The sequence below is a fragment of the Cloeon dipterum genome, chromosome 1, assembly GCF_949628265.1.
Source record: "Cloeon dipterum chromosome 1, ieCloDipt1.1, whole genome shotgun sequence".
NCBI classification, from domain to species: Eukaryota; Metazoa; Arthropoda; class Insecta; order Ephemeroptera; family Baetidae; genus Cloeon; species Cloeon dipterum.
The window spans coordinates 25,460,485-25,478,275 of record NC_088786.1 but is presented as its reverse complement, the minus strand read 5'-3'; the positions used below and the strand labels follow the sequence as shown (position 1 = coordinate 25,478,275).

The 17,791-nt window shown below is 43.1% G+C and overlaps 1 protein-coding gene across 7 annotated transcripts in view; it reads right to left on the bottom strand.

Moving 5' to 3' along the window:
• Dh31-R (Diuretic hormone 31 Receptor) overlaps positions 1–17,739 on the bottom strand; it is a 29,448-nt gene extending 11,709 nt beyond the window's left edge. The window contains exons 1-5 of one of the 7 annotated variants that reach the window (XM_065476153.1): positions 17,616–17,739; positions 7,592–7,869; positions 3,431–3,556; positions 1,791–1,897; positions 1,621–1,712 (exon numbers count right to left, since the gene is read on the bottom strand). In XM_065476153.1, coding sequence (XP_065332225.1) covers positions 1,621–1,712; positions 1,791–1,897; positions 3,431–3,556; positions 7,592–7,685 — 419 coding nt within the window. In that variant the 5' untranslated portion in view covers positions 7,686–7,869; positions 17,616–17,739. The other 6 variants (XM_065476156.1, XM_065476158.1, XM_065476152.1 and 3 more) reach the window with 6 other exon arrangements.
• Between the last annotated feature and the right edge of the window lie 52 nt (positions 17,740–17,791).

Below are 17,791 nucleotides of genomic sequence, written 5' to 3'. Positions count from 1 at the left end.
AATTTATAGCTCTCTACTTTAGCTTTCGCGATTATTCAACGTTTCATCTTGTCAACGGCTTTATATTAAATGCCAATTATGCAATTTATAATGAGCAGAATTCATTATCGTGCCAAGAAACATAATTGAATTCTAATCACATGCATATTCCTCCTGAGAAAACGACACAGATACTTTCGAACAGCACGAAGCTTGTTGGAGTAGCATGAGCATGATAGCGGAAAGGAGGCGAAACAAACTTGAGTATTAAGTACGAAATTTAAATTTCAAAAGGCTGAACCATGGCCTGGAGCCACGCAAGTTTTGCAGTCGCGCTACCTATTAGAAGCCTACTTGCGTATTCTCGCCGGTAGCGAAAAAAATAACCCATTAGCAAGTCATGAGAAGGCATTGTTCGGCGCACTTCTCCATTCCGCACATGTACCTACAATTTTTGTACGTACTCCCATAACTCATTGGTTGTCCATTTTCGGCCCTGAAAATTGACCGGAGTCCAAAAGTGCAGCGCCGCGCGACCACCACTGTGCGCGAGCAACGACGAAGGCGAACGCGGATATTTTGTAAGTTCTGTAGACACGGACCCACACACGCTGTCGCTTTCAACGCTCTAGCCTGTAATTACGATGATGCTCATTATTCAGCTAGCGCAGGTGAAAAGCCGTCGTCTAATTAGGATTCAGCCTCGCGTACATTAGAATGCGCAGCGTGCGCGAGTAATCAAGTACACGGCCGCCGCGTCACTGGCATGCATATCGTTCAGAGAGATCCCCGCGTACACATACTTTAGCAGCGCAGTCAAGTCAGACACACTTTGTTCCACTTAAACTATCGCAACGGCTAACTTATATGTTATAAGAGCGACTCGTGCATTCGGTAATTATTGCCGCATCACAAACTCGCCATTGGCCGCCGGGAGTGCATTAACAGCGTGCTTGCGGATGGAATAATAGTGCGCGAGCACGGCACATTGGCCAACTGGGGCGGCGGCGTCCTGGCGAGGGCACACGTTTCATGGGGTGCCATTATAATGTCCCTAGGATATTTTCCTTACTTTGAAAACAATATTTCTACTTTTTTAACATCTTAAAGTGCATGAACAAAATGTCTACTAAGAATAAGCATTAAATTTGAAAACTCCCTAAACTTAAAAAAAATTACGTAATTTTCGAAGAAAAAAAATAAACTCATTTTAAACAATTTGCTAATACACCTCATGAATCTCACTTCGTTCAAAATTTTCCGAGAGGGCAAGTGCTACAGTATGGCCTGCACGTTTTGTTCTAGTAATTATTATTCTAGTACATATGCCACATAGCCCAATAAAAATAATTGTTTCATTGTTCATGAAATTACAATCTAAATTAGTCAACAGATCGTTAAATACGATCATGCAACCGTCAGAAATTTGAATGAAACCTCTAAAATATAAAAATATGCCAATCTAGAACTAGGAAAATTTATGATTTAGAACAGGAAAATCAGATAAGCTCAAGATATTGTACTTATTGCAATGTATTATAAGAAGGATATTAATTTATGCTATTTCACTGCAAGGTCACTGTATGGCACCCCAATTTTATAAAAACGACACGAAAAAATTTAATAATCGTATTTACTTACTTGAAATAGATAAAAATGAAAAGCGATGCTATTATAGCCGCCAATGACACTGCATAGCCAGTTTCGTAAATTTTAGTAACCTGGCGGCGCCACTGCAAGAAAGAAAACAGAAAAGACATGCGTCACAAATCAGTATAACGCTGCACACAAACGTTAAGGACTGAACTCACCTCGAGGTCTTCTAAATTTATACAAGTGGTGTAATTCGACCACGGTTTGCCCGAGTCTGGATGTATAAACCACGAGCCGTTGGAATTGCAGACTCTGTGCGCGATTCCTGCAACATGGAAGATATACGAGTTGTACAGTGCAATACAGAGGACACTTGTTAGGCACGATCGCAATTCATATACGTCAATGGCGTGTCCTTCTCGCGTGTCACACACACCGCAACGCACTTCTTTGTATCATAAAAGTAATGATCACCCGCTCGCTAGCTATTTCAGTGCTTCACGCGCATAAAGCAAGAGTTGTAAATTATAGAGAGTTGCAATATCTTACAAGATTGTCAATATTCTTTGTGGCTACAGAGCGAATCTCTTTCATCCATGCTGAAACCCTATGTTTGTGCATATTTCAATGAGTTAACTATATTTTATCTTCTAGATGAAAACTTTTAATTTGACGGTGTTAGTGAGCTATAGAGCTTTAAAGGAGAGAAATATCTCCCTGATATTTGATTTGGGAATCGTTCTAAAATTAATTTTGAAAGACCGGTTTTGTTTAATTGTGATGAATTTGCAAGTTTTTATGTGACACTCAATTTTACAAGATATGTCTCATTTTTTGGGAACGCATCCTTAGATTTAAGTTTTTTTCCCGGAAAAAAATATTAATGTTTATGCATTTTCTGGGCTGACTTGCATGTACAGTCTAGCGCAACCATTTCAACCGGTGAGAAAATTTGTAGAATATATTGTTCATTAATACATTTTCTCTTTTAATGATTATTTTAGATTTTAGCGATGGTCAAATAAAAGAGCGCTGCTTGAAAAATTAGATAAAAAAAAATATTAAAATAGGCATTTCCACAGCTTTTTTAATATTTGCATATTGTACTCTATCTTTTATCGAGTTATAAAATTTGCAGAGCCTAGATACTTTTGGGAACAATTTTTCATGACGTCAAATATGGCCTACCAATCAATTCGTCTCGTCAGAAATGGTGCGTGAACCAAATTTCACGGATTGGAAAGAAACCATATTTTTAAATCTTTTTTGGAATGTTTAACCATTTTTCGTAAGCTCTGGAACTTTAAAATACAGCCGAATTGGAAATATTTTAGCACTGAACTTGGTTCACAACACAACAGGCTATACGAATCTAATGCTAACGTAACAGTTAAAAACTTGAAATCCTAGAAGCTTCCTTGTTAGAGACTTTTTGAATGTTTAACGGCTTGCTTACCTCTTGGATGACTGAGTTATGCAAATAAAATTAAAATATTTGCTTAAGACAAACTTTGTGAGTTATATTTCCTCCTCCTTGTTGATAAATATAAAGAATTTAACGTGGAGCTGGTGGAATTCTTGCGTAATCTCATAAATATCGTAACTCTCAATGCTGGCTCATATATTTTTTGAACGAGGAAAACTCTCCGCGCGACGTGTTTATAGGAAACTCGAAGAAATTATGAAAAATGGTAAACTCGTTAGAAGCCCGCGTACGTATTGCGTAAAACGTCAGGCCATAAATCTATATTGTGGCAAATTTTGGCCGGCGGGAACATATTTTTCACAGCGCCGACTGACTTTTAGAACGACACTTTAATTAATATTTGCGGTAAGTTATAGCTTGGCGTAAACTCACTGGAAGGGTCGAATCCTGTTATGAAGTCAGGGCAGGCCAATTCGGCCACGCTGCCGGCCGGCGTGCGCGCCCAGCACGACCAGCCATCGAAAACTTGCGGGCAGAACAGACCTTCTTCATTATCACCTGGAACAAAACAAAGCAAGCGAGACGTGAAAAACAACAAGCACAATAACGCCGTAAGATCTGTCTCCACGCGCGCACATGCACACACGGCGTTCATTCATCCGAGTTTGCTCTAGCAAATACGAAACTTTCGAGTTGACAGGCTATTACAATATTTTGCGGCCTACGCGCAACACCTGCCGGCCCGTAAGCAACACGGCGACTGTTGTAAAAACAGGGAAAATAATGTGGAGCATTCATGCCCGAGTGTGAGTGTGTGCTCGCCGTCGAGGTCGAGTTTAAGCCGCTTTTGTCAGCAAGCGGTCTCTCTCTCTCTCGTTGTTTTCCGCTGGGTTTTTTGTGCACCCATTCTCGCTTTTTTCAGGGGCCATGCATAATGAAGAGCAATCCAGAGAGGTGAGTGCCTGAACCCCAATGCTAAAGCGAACATTGCATCGGCGCCCCCGCAAATTGGACTGGTTTGCGATTTTCTAAAAGAAGGCGAAGCGCCTTCGGGCAACTCTTGATTCAATATCCGCTTCAGCAAAAAGAGCACCAGCCGATTGGAAAAAGAGGCAGGCTACATCGAGGAAGTGGTTGATTTTAAATGTCGTTTGCAGCCTGTAGCTAACAGGTGGTTTTTACTCTGAAAGGGAAATTGTGTGGCCATATCAGCAAAATATTGACTTGATAGCTTTTAATGAAAAAGTCTCGAATCGAAGGGAAAATTATGTATATGGCAGGAAAAGTAGAACGAGCAAAATTAAATTGCTGCAAACAACAAAAGAACAAGTATGCAAATTTAGCGATTTTATTAATTAAAAAACGGTTGCTGCACTGATTCTGATTTAAAAGCTGAAATTATAATGTCTCATCACACTAGTAATAATTACAAACGATTTTACTCTTTAAGTGGTTTTGATTTGCCTGAAAGAAGACAATTGACGTGAGAAATTATCTAGCGCGTACTAAAACTAAATAATAGCTCTTTTGGCATTAGAAGTTCTTAACCAGCAAAACAAAATTCATAACCACATAATTACCTTCAGTGAATTCTGAACAACCGGCAAAAAAATGGACTCATCGCTGGTTAAAAAAAAACAAGAAAAAAACATCGTAGCACCTCTACTCACCCACCCTGCAACACAAATCCTCTTTCAAAAATTCAAAAAAAATCCTTTTTTTTGCTTGAAGCAGTGCCAAAAAGTTAAATTTTACTTTTACACTAGCAAAAATCTGGAAGGAAAACTAACTACGTTAAAATGAACTTTTTGGTGCAGTGTAATTAGAAATATTTTCCTAGTTGAGAATTCAGAAAAAAAACAGAAACATAAATTTCACCTAAGAAAATTCACACAATGACTCACTATCTGATTTTCTGATTGCTACCCATAGGATATTCACTTGATGGCACAAGTAGAAAATCAGCCATCTGGATGCTTTTAATTTTAAAAGGATGAATTTTCGATGATCACTTCCACTCAGTGAATTTGGCAAAAATCGATGACAGCTGTAATTGCGTCATTACCCGAAGGAGAATCTCTTTGTACGTCCCTGACAAAAAGCCGGGCTGGCTTGTTAAAAATGGGGAAAGAGAGGGATTTGCTGCATTAGCTAAAAGGCTCGTCCCAACATAATGGCATCGGCACTGGAGTCAACAAAAAACCGTGCGTTGGCAAATGTCGAGCGCCGAGTCAGCAGCAAAAATAATGTCGAATATATAATTATTGGTGTATGTGTGTTCCAGTCGTGCGCGATTGGATAGCCGAGTAATGATAGCGCGACTCTTTGAAGTCGACCTCGCTAATTTGAATGTCGAAAGTCGGGGGCGCGCGTTCGTGTATAATGAAGTCAACCGTGCGCGCCTGTATGGCGAGCCTCCCGCACAGCACACACACACACTCACATATAGGCAGGCCAGCACGGGACACGCACAAAGGGTCGATACATCATAGCACATGCATGTATTTATTTACACATGGCCGGCCATGTACAAACGGGTACAGCACACAGTGAACGAGAGATAGCCGATCTACATCACATCGGCACTTCATTAGCCATACAGTGCATACACACAACATTGTAGTCAGTTGGGCACAATGCCGCGCGCGTCGTCAAAGGAGTCGCGGAAATTATCAATTTCCTCTCAATCCGTCGGCGTCGGCAGTGCTGATGCTGCTGCTGATTTCTACCGCCCGAAGGAGTCGTTCGTTCGTTCTTTCAAACTCGGTTGGTGCTCATGCAAATTTGAGTGTCTCTCGAAGCACGGAGAACCCTTGCGAAACATCCAGCTGCTGACTGCGAGAGAGAGAGAGAGCGAGAGATATACGGCGGAAGGGAGGTGGGGCAGTGAGGGATGACATTGCACCCGAGGGGATCCCCATTGTTTTGACACAGAAAACTGACGTTAAGTGGAATTTTAAAGAGGCTCAGCTTGAATGAGAGGAGCTGCTGGATGCAGACGGGGCACCTCCGTAGAGATGCTACGGAATAGCACTTGACTCTAGATAGCAAACCGCATTTTTTTTCCTTTTCCTTTCAGACGATGCTCCATAAAAGCACAAAGACTATGGTTTTTACCAGGATATTTATCTTTTGAAGTTAAGTCCGGTGAACCCCTTGATTAAGACAGAAATAACTCTGGGCTTTTGTAGCAGCAGTGTCTAGATGAATGCTTTGAAGCCTTTGGATATACGATTTAATCAACTTGCGCCAGAGATTGTTGCGGCTTCGAAATTAGCTTTGCTCCACGAAGATTTTCAAAACAGAGAGACCACGGTCGCGATACACCAAAATAACAGCCACGAAATTAGTTATGCTCGACCTCAAGCATGCCCATCTAACTCGGCAGCAGCCGCGTTTGTAATTGACACAATAATCAACATCAAAACAACAGTCGCGTCCGCTTATCTGCGGCCGCTCTACGCGGAAACACAGAAACTCTCAGTCCGACGCGCGCGCGCGTGTGTTAAGCGATGGATAGATAATTGGATGCGACATCAAACTAGTGCGTTCGCCGGGACGGGAATGTATCAGGACTCCCGGAATCTCCCGGGAATTCCCGGCGCCAGGCGCCAAATTTTTAGATGGGAACCACGGTCGGGACGGGAGCGGGAAAGTTTTGCCGGGAGCGGGAATTCCCGGTAACCTAGTCAAAATTCAAATTTCACAACTAGCTTTAAATTTTCCTAGAATGTTTAAAAAAAATTGTTAGGAATGTTTTGTATATTAGATATTTTTCACGGTTTGATAACTTTATTAACTGTCCTAATTACATTTTGCGGAGTTCAAGCTGTAATATTTCTTTTCAGTCATCCGATATTACTAAAAATGTTACAGAATTTTCTTTCATTGACGTGTGATGATTCTCGCAACTTAAAAGAGTCGAAAGAGTAGTTCTTGATCAATATAAATTGCATTTTTTAGGTTTTGTTTGAGTAATCTCTGCATTTTTACAAAAATTGAATTTTATTTGCAACGTAGTATTTAACGTGGCCCAGTAAAAATTGCCTCAGTGAATTTTTATATCAACCCAAAGTATAATTTTCAACTTCAACATGGAAAAATAAAAGATCATATGTAGTAAGTTTGTATTTGTAAATATGCGAGCTAAGAATTAAGTTATCAACGCACATGGTGTCTACTTTCGATATTTAAATTTTTGGCGGGAAATCGGGAGCGGGAAAAATCGGGAAATAAGATTCGGGAGCGGGAATTCCCGGGAAAAATATTTGGTAAGGGCACCAGGGAATTCCGGTCACAGGAAACATTTTTTCGGGAGCGGGACTCCCAGGGAGAAAAATTTGCTCCCGAAGAACGCACTACATCAAACACTGATCCAAATTAACTTATTGCGTCTCTCACTGCCCTGCCGTGCCTCCACGTGCGGCGCGGGCCACACAATAGAGCGCACTAATTATTCGCCGAGCGCGCGCGCGTATATTTCGCACCATGCATGCCGGAGTGCGTAGACAAACACGGACGGGCGGGAGCAGAAGGGTTAAAAGGGCCGCGTGCGCGCAGCGTTAATTAATTTCACACGTCTTTTAGCATTACCTGCTCGCACTGATGCTGCTTCTGATGAATTTTTTACGATGCCGAGATGCTCGGTGGCGCACTGCTTCGCCCGCTCCTCGACAATGAGCGCCATAATGGAAAATCAATTTGCGTGCTCGCCGGAGGAGTCGGTCGTCGGCATGAGCGTGCTCGCTGGCCGCGCGCCGCCGATTCAGCAACAACAACAGCGACGGCGGCAGCAGCACAACAGGTGAGGAGATCTAATTTTAGGAGCCGGCCGCCTCATGGTTCCGTTGCCGCCCAGGTTGATGCTGAAACTTTTAAAACAAAACTCATCTCATCGTGCGAGAGCAAGAGAGGAGGATGAATGCGCCGGATAAAAAAGCGCGTGGAAAAGTTGCTCGAGAGCGGAAGAGTAATGATACTGTTATGTTCGACCTGGAGCAATATTAAATAAAAACTCTACTCTCTTGCGTTTATATACTGCTCTATCAGATCGTGCTTGATGAAGGAGATTCACAGACGCACACACACAACAAACCGCGCCTCGCTCTTTCCGTGTGTGTCTACATATTCTGCTTGTCTGCGCTAATCGTGCCGAGGAACCCGATTTTGAACTTGATTGTTCGTAATTGGTTGGCGTGCATTCCTGCCGGCCGGCCGGCAATTTTTTGATATAGCAATTACAGGCTGAATGCTGCGAGATGTAATGGTGCTTGGAATGGTTTTCGGCGATTGCTCTAACACTCCTCGACTCATTTTAGAAGGAGGCCTCGTGGTAGGTGATGGATATGCGAATTTCTAATTTGCCAAGAACAGTATTAATCGAAACGACTTTCCGAACTAATAAAACGTATAACCGAAGGCAGAACTTTAGCGAAGCCTGACATATTACATCAGCTTTCTTCACGTACTCGGGAGGAAATCCCTATTAATCCTCTTCCTCCCTTTGCCTCAATTTTTGTCTCGATCGACGCAGACAAGCGACTGACAGATAGATCTCTTTGCTCCACTCGCCGCCGCAAGAGGCACGGCTAGACTGCATTATTAAATGTCCTTTCAACGCGCGGCAACTTCTTGACGTGGTGCGGCGGTGCGGCGGTGGCCAATTTCTAGGGACAAGACGGTGTTTGCGAAAAATGAAATATCGGCCGAGAAGTACGAAGAAGTAATTTATGCGTTCAGTACCCTCCTTTGTGCGTCGTAAATCATACGCCCCGTGCGTTTCGCTGAACCAACTGGGGTCCTTTCATATACAGTGCACACAAGGCGCGCCCGGCGGGCCGAGATCGAGCGCTGGGCTGCAACATTAGTGATGCTGCGCCTCGGTATACACTGATAAAAACAATCGGATCGTAAAACTTTGGCCAGTCAAATAAAAAAATGCGGTGGTGCGTGTTTTATAGCAGGTCGTACTAAATAAAATTGGCAGCCTAATGTCTGCGAGTAACTTTATACATACGTATACCCGACGAGCAAGGGCGCGCGCGAGATGAGTTAGCGTGGCGCGTTTTCCACCCGCTTTAGAAGCGCAAATTAAATTATAGCCACCTAAGGAATTTTTAATGGCTGGATATTTAGAAGCCATGCGTCTTGTGTGTAATTTATTCATGATATTCGACGAGATGGACGCGCAAAGTTAGTTTCCCCGAAGCGCAGCGAGTGATTTTCGAGAGGCTTGATGGGCTACGCTGCCGCACTTCCATACTCGACGACGCCGCTATTCGAGTGGTTTTGCACAAAGGAATTTTGATTGAATTAATTTCGGGGAGGAAAGTTTTCTTTTTCAATCAGCCGACACCACTGCTCGCAGCAGCACTCGGGCTGTTTTCGAAAGGCCCCTTTTGTGTCGCAGTGTCAATACGGTAACGAACAATGGAAAGTAATTTAATTGTGCGTTGCAATTCTCACGGGAACGGATTAGAATGAGTCTTTCTTGTAAGACAGATTGTGTAACACGCGACGAACGCGCTTTTCAGATAAATTGCGGCACCAATAACGGCTGAGAAATGACTCGACACAGCACCAACTTATTTTCTTTCACCTTGGAAATGACACAGTGTAATGGTATTACTTTTTCCCATTAGCAAGTTTTAAAGCTCACCGAGTCCGGTACTCAGTCGGTTGTACTCGGACTTCAATAACATTTCCTTCGCCGGCACCGGCACCGTGAGCAGCAATCAGCAAATGAAAATTTCGCTGCACGTTCGTTCCTCCGCCGAGGAGATAATCAAAACGAAGAAGAAAAACGTACCCTCTCGGCTGTCGGCACAATGGAAGAGGCGATGAGTGGCTGTCAAACAAACTTTGTTCCACACAAACACACTGGCGGTGGAGGCGAAGAGTTTCCGCGAGCGAATCCTTCAGCACCAGAAAAAGGGAAAACAGATCGAGCAGCCTTGGCGTTGCACTCGACGAATGCAATTCACCGCACACTCCGCTCAACGCGGCGGTCTGCCTGCCTTTCAGGACAACTGTTACACGCAGTACCGGCACCGACTGAGGTGTTCGATGGTATAAAAGTTTGTGTACAGATCACGAGCGTGTGGAAGGGGGGCCTGTGTGTGTGTGTGTGTGTGTGTGTGCGTCCACCGCCGCCACCGCCACCGCCGCCACTCGCCGAGGATCTCTCATAAACAAAAGTGGTGCTTTATTCATTGTGTATCTATGCACACGCGGACAATGGTGCGCATGAAAGCGCCATGAGCGCCATAGCAATGAAGTTGCCGCATGCACTCTCGGCTGCTTTGGTGCGTGCGTGGTGATGTGAAGAGGTCGTGTGCAGATAAAAGCGGTGCGCGTACATATACACACACGCTAACTCATCTTTTAACTTTAGGCGACTCCCCCGGGGTTGAAGCGTTGTTCATCCAAGCACATTAAGCCTTTATGAGAGAGAGCAACGAGAGAGAGAAAGAGAGAGACCGACACAAGAGCGGGGGCTCTTTTTCTTTCCGCCTGACTATTTTGCCTGCCGCTCCAACGCGCGTCCAATTTATCTCCGGCCGGATTTTTGAGTAAATTCATCAGAGCCGCCGCGCATGCATTCGATTTTCGCTCTGGGCCCGGTCTCTCTGTGCGCTTTTCCGGCCCGCCGGCTGACCTCTGCTCTGGCAAAATTCCCGGCTCCTTTCGCGAAACAAAGCGAGACAGACGGCGGTGCGCCCGATTTATCGCGCCAGATAAGCCACGAGGGCCGGGCCGGCCTAGCTCTTTTCGACCGCAACTTTCTTCCTTTTTCCCTGCAGTAAATATCCGCAGATAAACGGAGAACATTACCGAGAGTTGAAGGCATCAACCCCGCAGAGCATGCGAGCCGGGATCAATAGAGGAGCGTGCGTGCGGCGGAAGGACCAACGGTGGCGAGCTGAAAAAACAAACCGATATATGACTGACGGCCGCGGTCATTCGGCGACGACCCTGAGCACCGTCTTCAAATCGCCACCCGACATGACAAAATGGGGTGTGTACGTTTGTGTGTGTGTGTGCGCGAGCAGCCGGCAGTAAAAATTGCAATTTGGAAACACGACGGGCCGCCGCGGTGGCGATGAGCCGAGCCAGATGTAAAATTTTATTTTTGCGGACGCGCTGGCACGCGGGGGTTGAGAACGCGTCTATGATAAATGGTTTAGGGCCGGCTGCGTTACTGACCTTTATAGTGCCGAGTTTATTACACGCAAGACCTGCTGCTCGCAATTTGTCACACGGCACTTTTATCCATCACGCCCGTGAATATAATTTGCGCCGCGGCCGCTTCATTTAATTATTCAGGTGGAAAGTCACATTTTATAGGCCACTTCATTCAGCATTCAGCACCAAAAGGTGAATAAATTATAAGCCAGGCAGCAACCGTAACTTATTTCGCACATAAAAAAGCACTCCGTGAAGCCGAGGATGAGGAAACCCCAGCAGATTTCCCGCCTGCTCCTGTCTTGGCAGCCGGGCGCCTTGGGCGAGAAACTCTCGCGTGCAGTTTGCGATTCTCCTTTTTTTAATACCAAAACACTTGCCTGATGAGAAACCGAATATTCAGCCTCGATGTCGTGGGCATCTCTGAGTGCAGGCAACGGTGACGTCACCGCACCTTCGAACTTTATAATTAAATTCATAGAAGCTAACCCGCTGCGAGCTATTATTTAGACAAGACTTTTCGCAAGCACCGCTTAGTACGAAGATAATTTCCCGCCATCGTTAATTATAATTACTTAATAAACACGTGTTTGAACGTAATCTCAAGTTGGGCAAGAATTTCGCCCGGAGACGCAAATTTCGTGTGTTGCTGTGAAGCCACAATCTCGCCAACACGCTCACGCACAACTCACACTTTCGGCGCGCTCAGGGAAATGCCGCGCGTTATTCTATATTAAGAAAAATTTCACGTCTTATTCTGCTCGGTTATTCCCTTTCCTTTCCTCCCCACAAAGTTGTCATAAACGGAGCGAGACGCAGAAAATAAAAATATAAATCCCCATGCATGTTGCGCGTTAAGAAAAAGTGTAGTGGCGCAATGGCAGCGAGAAAACCGCCCCACGCGATTCACTTCTTTTGTTTTTCTTCTCTGAAGCCGCCGTTGTAAAATACTGACTTTTATTGCTTTCAACGGCGAATATAGATTCTCTCACCATCACCAAGTATAAATTCGAAAGGGGCGGGAAAGCGGAAGAATTCTTCTGGCTCAACAGGCGAGATTGATATCGTCAAATTCTTGCCGATTTTCGCTCAATGGCCTCGGGTGCAGGAGTTCTCCGTGGAATTAGTTGTATGCAAATTTTATTGGCTTTCGACGAAACGTTAACGTTAAACAGCAATATGTCTTCTTCAATCGTGAATGAAGTAATCTAGAGTGTAGGAATTTGGAGCTCAGCCCATTCATATGATGCTTGCAAACACGCCTCAACGAAGAGAACTGCTGTAAAAACGCTTGGCACCGTGCCTTCACCCAGAGAATTATGAAAGCCGAAGGAAAAAATTGGATGGAATTTATTGATCGCGCAAAACAATTAACTTTCCTTGTTTTTGTTTAAAAAGGGTGTAGGGCGGGCTGAAGAACACAGTGTAGTCATTGTTGCAAAGTTTAAAAAGGTCAATTTGCCTCGCTACTGTGTTTATTTTTAGCAGGCACAAAGGAAATCTTTGCGAATTTTATAGGCTCTTACACAAGCGAAAAAAAGCGTTTTTTTTTCGCCTTTGTCATTCTTCCTTTTGTTCAAGTTTATTTTGGACTGCCAAATTCTTTTCTTGGAAAATATTGTTGTTTGAAATTTAGTATAAAATCCTCTGACAATGAGGGCCATGAATTATTCAGTATTCAATGTGAAAGAGAATCTGGTGTTTTTTACCTTCATAAATTCGCTCGACGCGTCTTTTAAAATTGGGTTTCATTGAAATATGGGGAAAGAAGCATCTGGTCTACCAAGCAGCATTGAGGCAATTTGGCACGATGCTGTGAAAGAAGCGCTCGTTTGAAACTTGAAATTAGTATCGATGCCATAGTGCAGAAGAGTCTAGCGAGAAGTGCGTGTGTTTTCCTAGAGCAAAGAGTTTTCAAATAGCAATAGCTTTTTATAAACAAACCACTGCGGTGATTTTATGCAACCCGCAGAGTCTGACTAGATCGATTCGTATTTTCTATGTTTAAACTCGTCGCTCACCCATGCTGACATTCACACTATATTCATTCACTCGGAGGTATCGAGTTCCAGCTGAGTAGTTGTCAGTTCCAATGCATAATTAGATCTGGCATTCATTGTTCAATAGACAAAAATAAAAGTATTTGTTTCCCAGCTCCGAAAATAGGTCGGCTGCCTGTTATAATTGTTATTGACGTATTTAGCAGCATTAGGCGCTTTTGCCACAACAATAATTATTGTACAACGTCAGAGTTACCAGCGCGCATGCTGAAATCTGGACGAATAAAAATTCCATAAAGCCGTGTAGTTTCATCAATATTCAAGTAGCCGTGGGATTGCTCAAAAAGGAGTTTTGCCGCAAACAAGGCACGAACTCAAATGGATAAAACAAAGCCCGGCGAACATGGTCATTAAATAAGCGCGGCCTACATTCAGTGACATTTAAACCGACAATTATAACCCTCGCGGCCAGACTAAATTATTCAACGGCGGCGTCATCAGCGGAAAAGCGGCAGAAAAAATACCATGCGACAAAAATGTGGCTCTCCTGTTGCAGCGTGTGGCTGCGGCGGCGGCGGGATGAAAGTGTGCGCGCGCGATAAATCGGGCCATTCATGTGAAAGAGAGCGCGCCGCGATTCTATTTTAGCGAGCGAGCGAGCACTAGAGGTGCCTGGATACGGGACTAATGGAGCCGACAACAAGTTGTACTCGCGCGCGAGGGTGCGGGGCGAGGGTTATTGCCGTGCGCCTACATCCATACAAATAGTTGGAAATGAACAAACGCCTGGCAAATCGAATGATTCGATCCCGCCGACTGCTGCTCGATAATGCATGTTCTGAGCCGTATGCCGACGTGCTGCTGCTGACAAATAATAAACCACTTACACAACACCCTTCCCGGCCGAGCGAGGTACAACACCCTGCCTCCTCATGACTGTCGGCGCCGATGCCGAGTGGTGCTCGAAAATTAATTCTGCAAGCAGCGCTGAGTGTCACGCAGCAGCGAATCATCTTCGATCTCTTGAAATTTGATGAGCCTCTTTGAGAGAACGCATCAATCATTTCTCTCGCCAAAACCGATTCTTCTTCGTCAGCGTTGCGCGCGTGTCGGATAGACGTGTGTGTGTGTGTGTGTGTGTGTGTGTATGAGCGCTGCGGTACAGTGTGTTTGTTAGCGACTTGATACTTTTAATAAGTGCCAATTAACGCGTTCTTCCCGGAGCGCAGCAAGTGCGAGTGTGAATTAATGATCGGCAAACGAGAGCGAGAGAGGTAATGAATTCACGGGCGGTTTGCTTTGATAATCGTGCTCTATAGCGAATGTTTGCGAACGCTGATTCGCTTTTAATGGTGCGTGCTGGATCATATATCCACACACATATCGAAATTTGTGCCTGCCTGGATCAGGAGTTCGCTGAGAATTTTTGTGCCGTATAATATTCAGTGAGCTTTGCGCACACTCTCGCGAAATGTTGGTTTTCATGTTCCGTGTTTAATGGGGTCTACGGATGCCAATAATAAGTAGGAATCATCAGTGAAAAGAAAACGAATGTTTTCACACACCACACATTGTTAATGCAACTGTATAAATTTCTGAGTTTTGTTGGTCGGTTGTATCATAATTTCAAATTAAAACTTATTAGATTGTATTTTCTATGGTGTGTCTATAACATATTTTAGAAACTCAAAGGAAACTGTAGAAAGGAAGAAAAAATAATATTTGCCACAAGGATTAGGTTAATGGAAGACGAAAAAAATGATAAATACTGCCGAAATGGTTGGGTTGAACATTTGGAAAAAAACGGGAATTACTCTTGGCTTCTCGATTATTGCCACCAAAATTGCTACCACAAAATTTGCTTCACAATAAGCAGCGTACAAAAATTGAATCAATTCAAACTTCTGTAGTTCCTGATTAAAAAAACATTTTGACGTTTTACTGCGTTGCATTGGTTGATCCAACGCGTGTGTGAAAGATAGTTGGTATTTGCACCTGATTCAAAATGTGCAAAAGAATCTGCAGAAATAAGATTTTAGTTAAAAATCTCATATTTTATATTTCGGGGAAATAACATTGGTATAATTAGCAAGCAGTTTAAGAACCAGCGAGCTACTTCAAGTGATAGGTTATACAACCTGTGAGACATCTGTGTCGATTGGTTGCATAGTTACTAATTGGGGGTGACGACCGCGCAACTGTCCAAATTAATTCTCCTTTCGTCGTTTGGTGAGACTAATTAAAACGTGTTTTTGTTCACCCAATATGTATTTTAAATAAATAACCTGTGACGACTTAAGGTGTTTTAAGTACATATTTTAATTACTATAGTATCACTGTCACTGTGACTAGTTTTTTTTAAATCTCCATCGATCATAAGCTCCTAGTTGTAACTCTTTTTCGTGCTTATAATATGGAATATATTAAAAAATATAAACTTATCAAATTAAATAATTTTTGAAAATGAGTAAGTTGCAAGAGAAGGAAATCAATTCGACAGTGAAAATTTGGGTGTTTGTTGAAAGTTGCGCAATTTTGCCGGGACCAGGACGAAAAGTAGTCTTAGTTTAGTAAGTAAAAACAAATCGATTTACTATCGATATTATTTTCTTGAAAACTCTGCAAATCTCATCAAAATCAGTTTAATCGACTGCGCATAAGATTTAGAATGCATTCATAGCATAGTTTCCCAGGAGCCGTTACAATTTAAGATTGCATCGCATTTCACTTCACGGATGTGGGATTTGGTTTGTGCGATAAGCACAGATTAAGAACGAAAATAGACTAAAAATAGTTAAATTTTTCAAATTGCTAGAGGGAGAAGCTCACCTCAATTCAAACTGTTCCAAAATTGCTTGAAACTAAACAAAATAAGAGTTGACTGTCTCTGCGCAGAACCTTCTAAGGGATGGGAAACTTTTTGTGAAAATTTGAGAAGGAAAAATCTCATGCTGTCTCGACCTAACCTCATCAGCAGTGCTTGATCTACAAAACAAAATTCATATATATATATATATAATATTAGCTGCAACAATTTCTGTTCCAAACGGTGGCAGCAGAATAAAAACCATTTTTTAGTGAATTTTCTTCCGCGTGTATTTCTTTCATTTTTCTGTTTTAAGAGAGGACAGTCATCGCTCACAATCGGCCCAGGAAAACCCTACTATGGAAGCAAGCAGCTGGCAATAAAATACAGAATAACAATTATTAATATTACTTCGCACGTTAGCACCAAAAGAAACTTCTCGCTGCGTCATTGTCGTTTAATCCTTTATTCAGAGGAACACGTCACAGGAGGACGTTTTCTGCTTTTTCGCACATCTTTATCTTGGTGCTGGTGAAATTTTCGAACGAGCATACACAATGAGAGGCCCTTCGCGAGTGCCCATCCTGCACGCCCAAGAGGCTTGATTTATGAACGGGATGAGACACAATAATCAATATTAGGCTCTTACTTATGAGGGATGACATCTCGCTGCGTGTGCCCGTGCGTTCACGCAGCCAGCCGCCGCGCGGCTGAGGTCAAACACGCCCACGCTTAAATTTGAAGTATTATATTTATTTGGAAAAAGGATTGATTCAGTTCAGCTGCATGGTGGTTCGAAAGTCAGCAATGAACACAGCCGTTTTCAATGCAATTAGCGGTATGAAAAAAGCCAACAAGCACCGTGGGCGCTTTTGCCTCAAATTGCCCGCCTGCTCTTGCTCCGCGTGTATAGTGTTTGTTTGCCGAAGCAATTAACTGCGCGTGAAAGTGCGGGGGAACACTCGAAACTTGCGATCTGGCTGAATTTTTGCGTTCGCTTGCAATCAGCACAGCATCAAATAATTGAATTGCTCCAGCGGCCCGCGTGCGTCCCGCTATGGCCAACGCGCGCTCATTACGCCACCGGCAATTTTGTATGGTAATCAAGATGTAGAATTTGCACACAATTCGAAGGATGCGGCCAGCCTTACCATGAATTAATCATGAAAAATGCGATTACATCTCCTAGCAGCATTTTTTCTAAATTAATTAATTAATTTTTTATGAGTGAAAACAGAAGGGAAAAATCTTTTCGTCAATAAAATTAGTTGTTGTCTATCAAATGTTGACAAAAATTATAATTATTGACTCTGTGGTTTACAATTATGGAAAAAATGCAGTATCTTTCCTAGTAAATTTATAAACATACATTATTAACTTTTTTTAATTTTCAATTTAAAGCTTTTTACAGTGCTTGAACTTCTTAACGCTGTTATAAATATTACAGTTTAGTAAGCAAATGAGATAAAGTCGATAAAGTCATTTTATTCTGTGTTCAATTCGAAAAGTGCCGAAATGTCACCGTATAGCGTTGAATGTTCACAGTTAAATTGCCTCAATTCAACCGTAAAATAGCTTTGTGCTGAGGAACAAAGCGAGAAAGGTCAACTTGAACTGTTTTGCTCACCTTTGACGTCTATTTTCCAGCGCAGGAGCGAGACCGCTTTTCCTTTTAGCCAGTGTGAAGTGGAATGGTAGATGGTAGTTCAGTCCTGGCATGGCTGGGTATTTCTTTCAACGCGCCTTCCCACTGAGCTTTACGCTGGTTGGTCGCCAGCGCTATCAGCGGCCAATAAGCGCGGT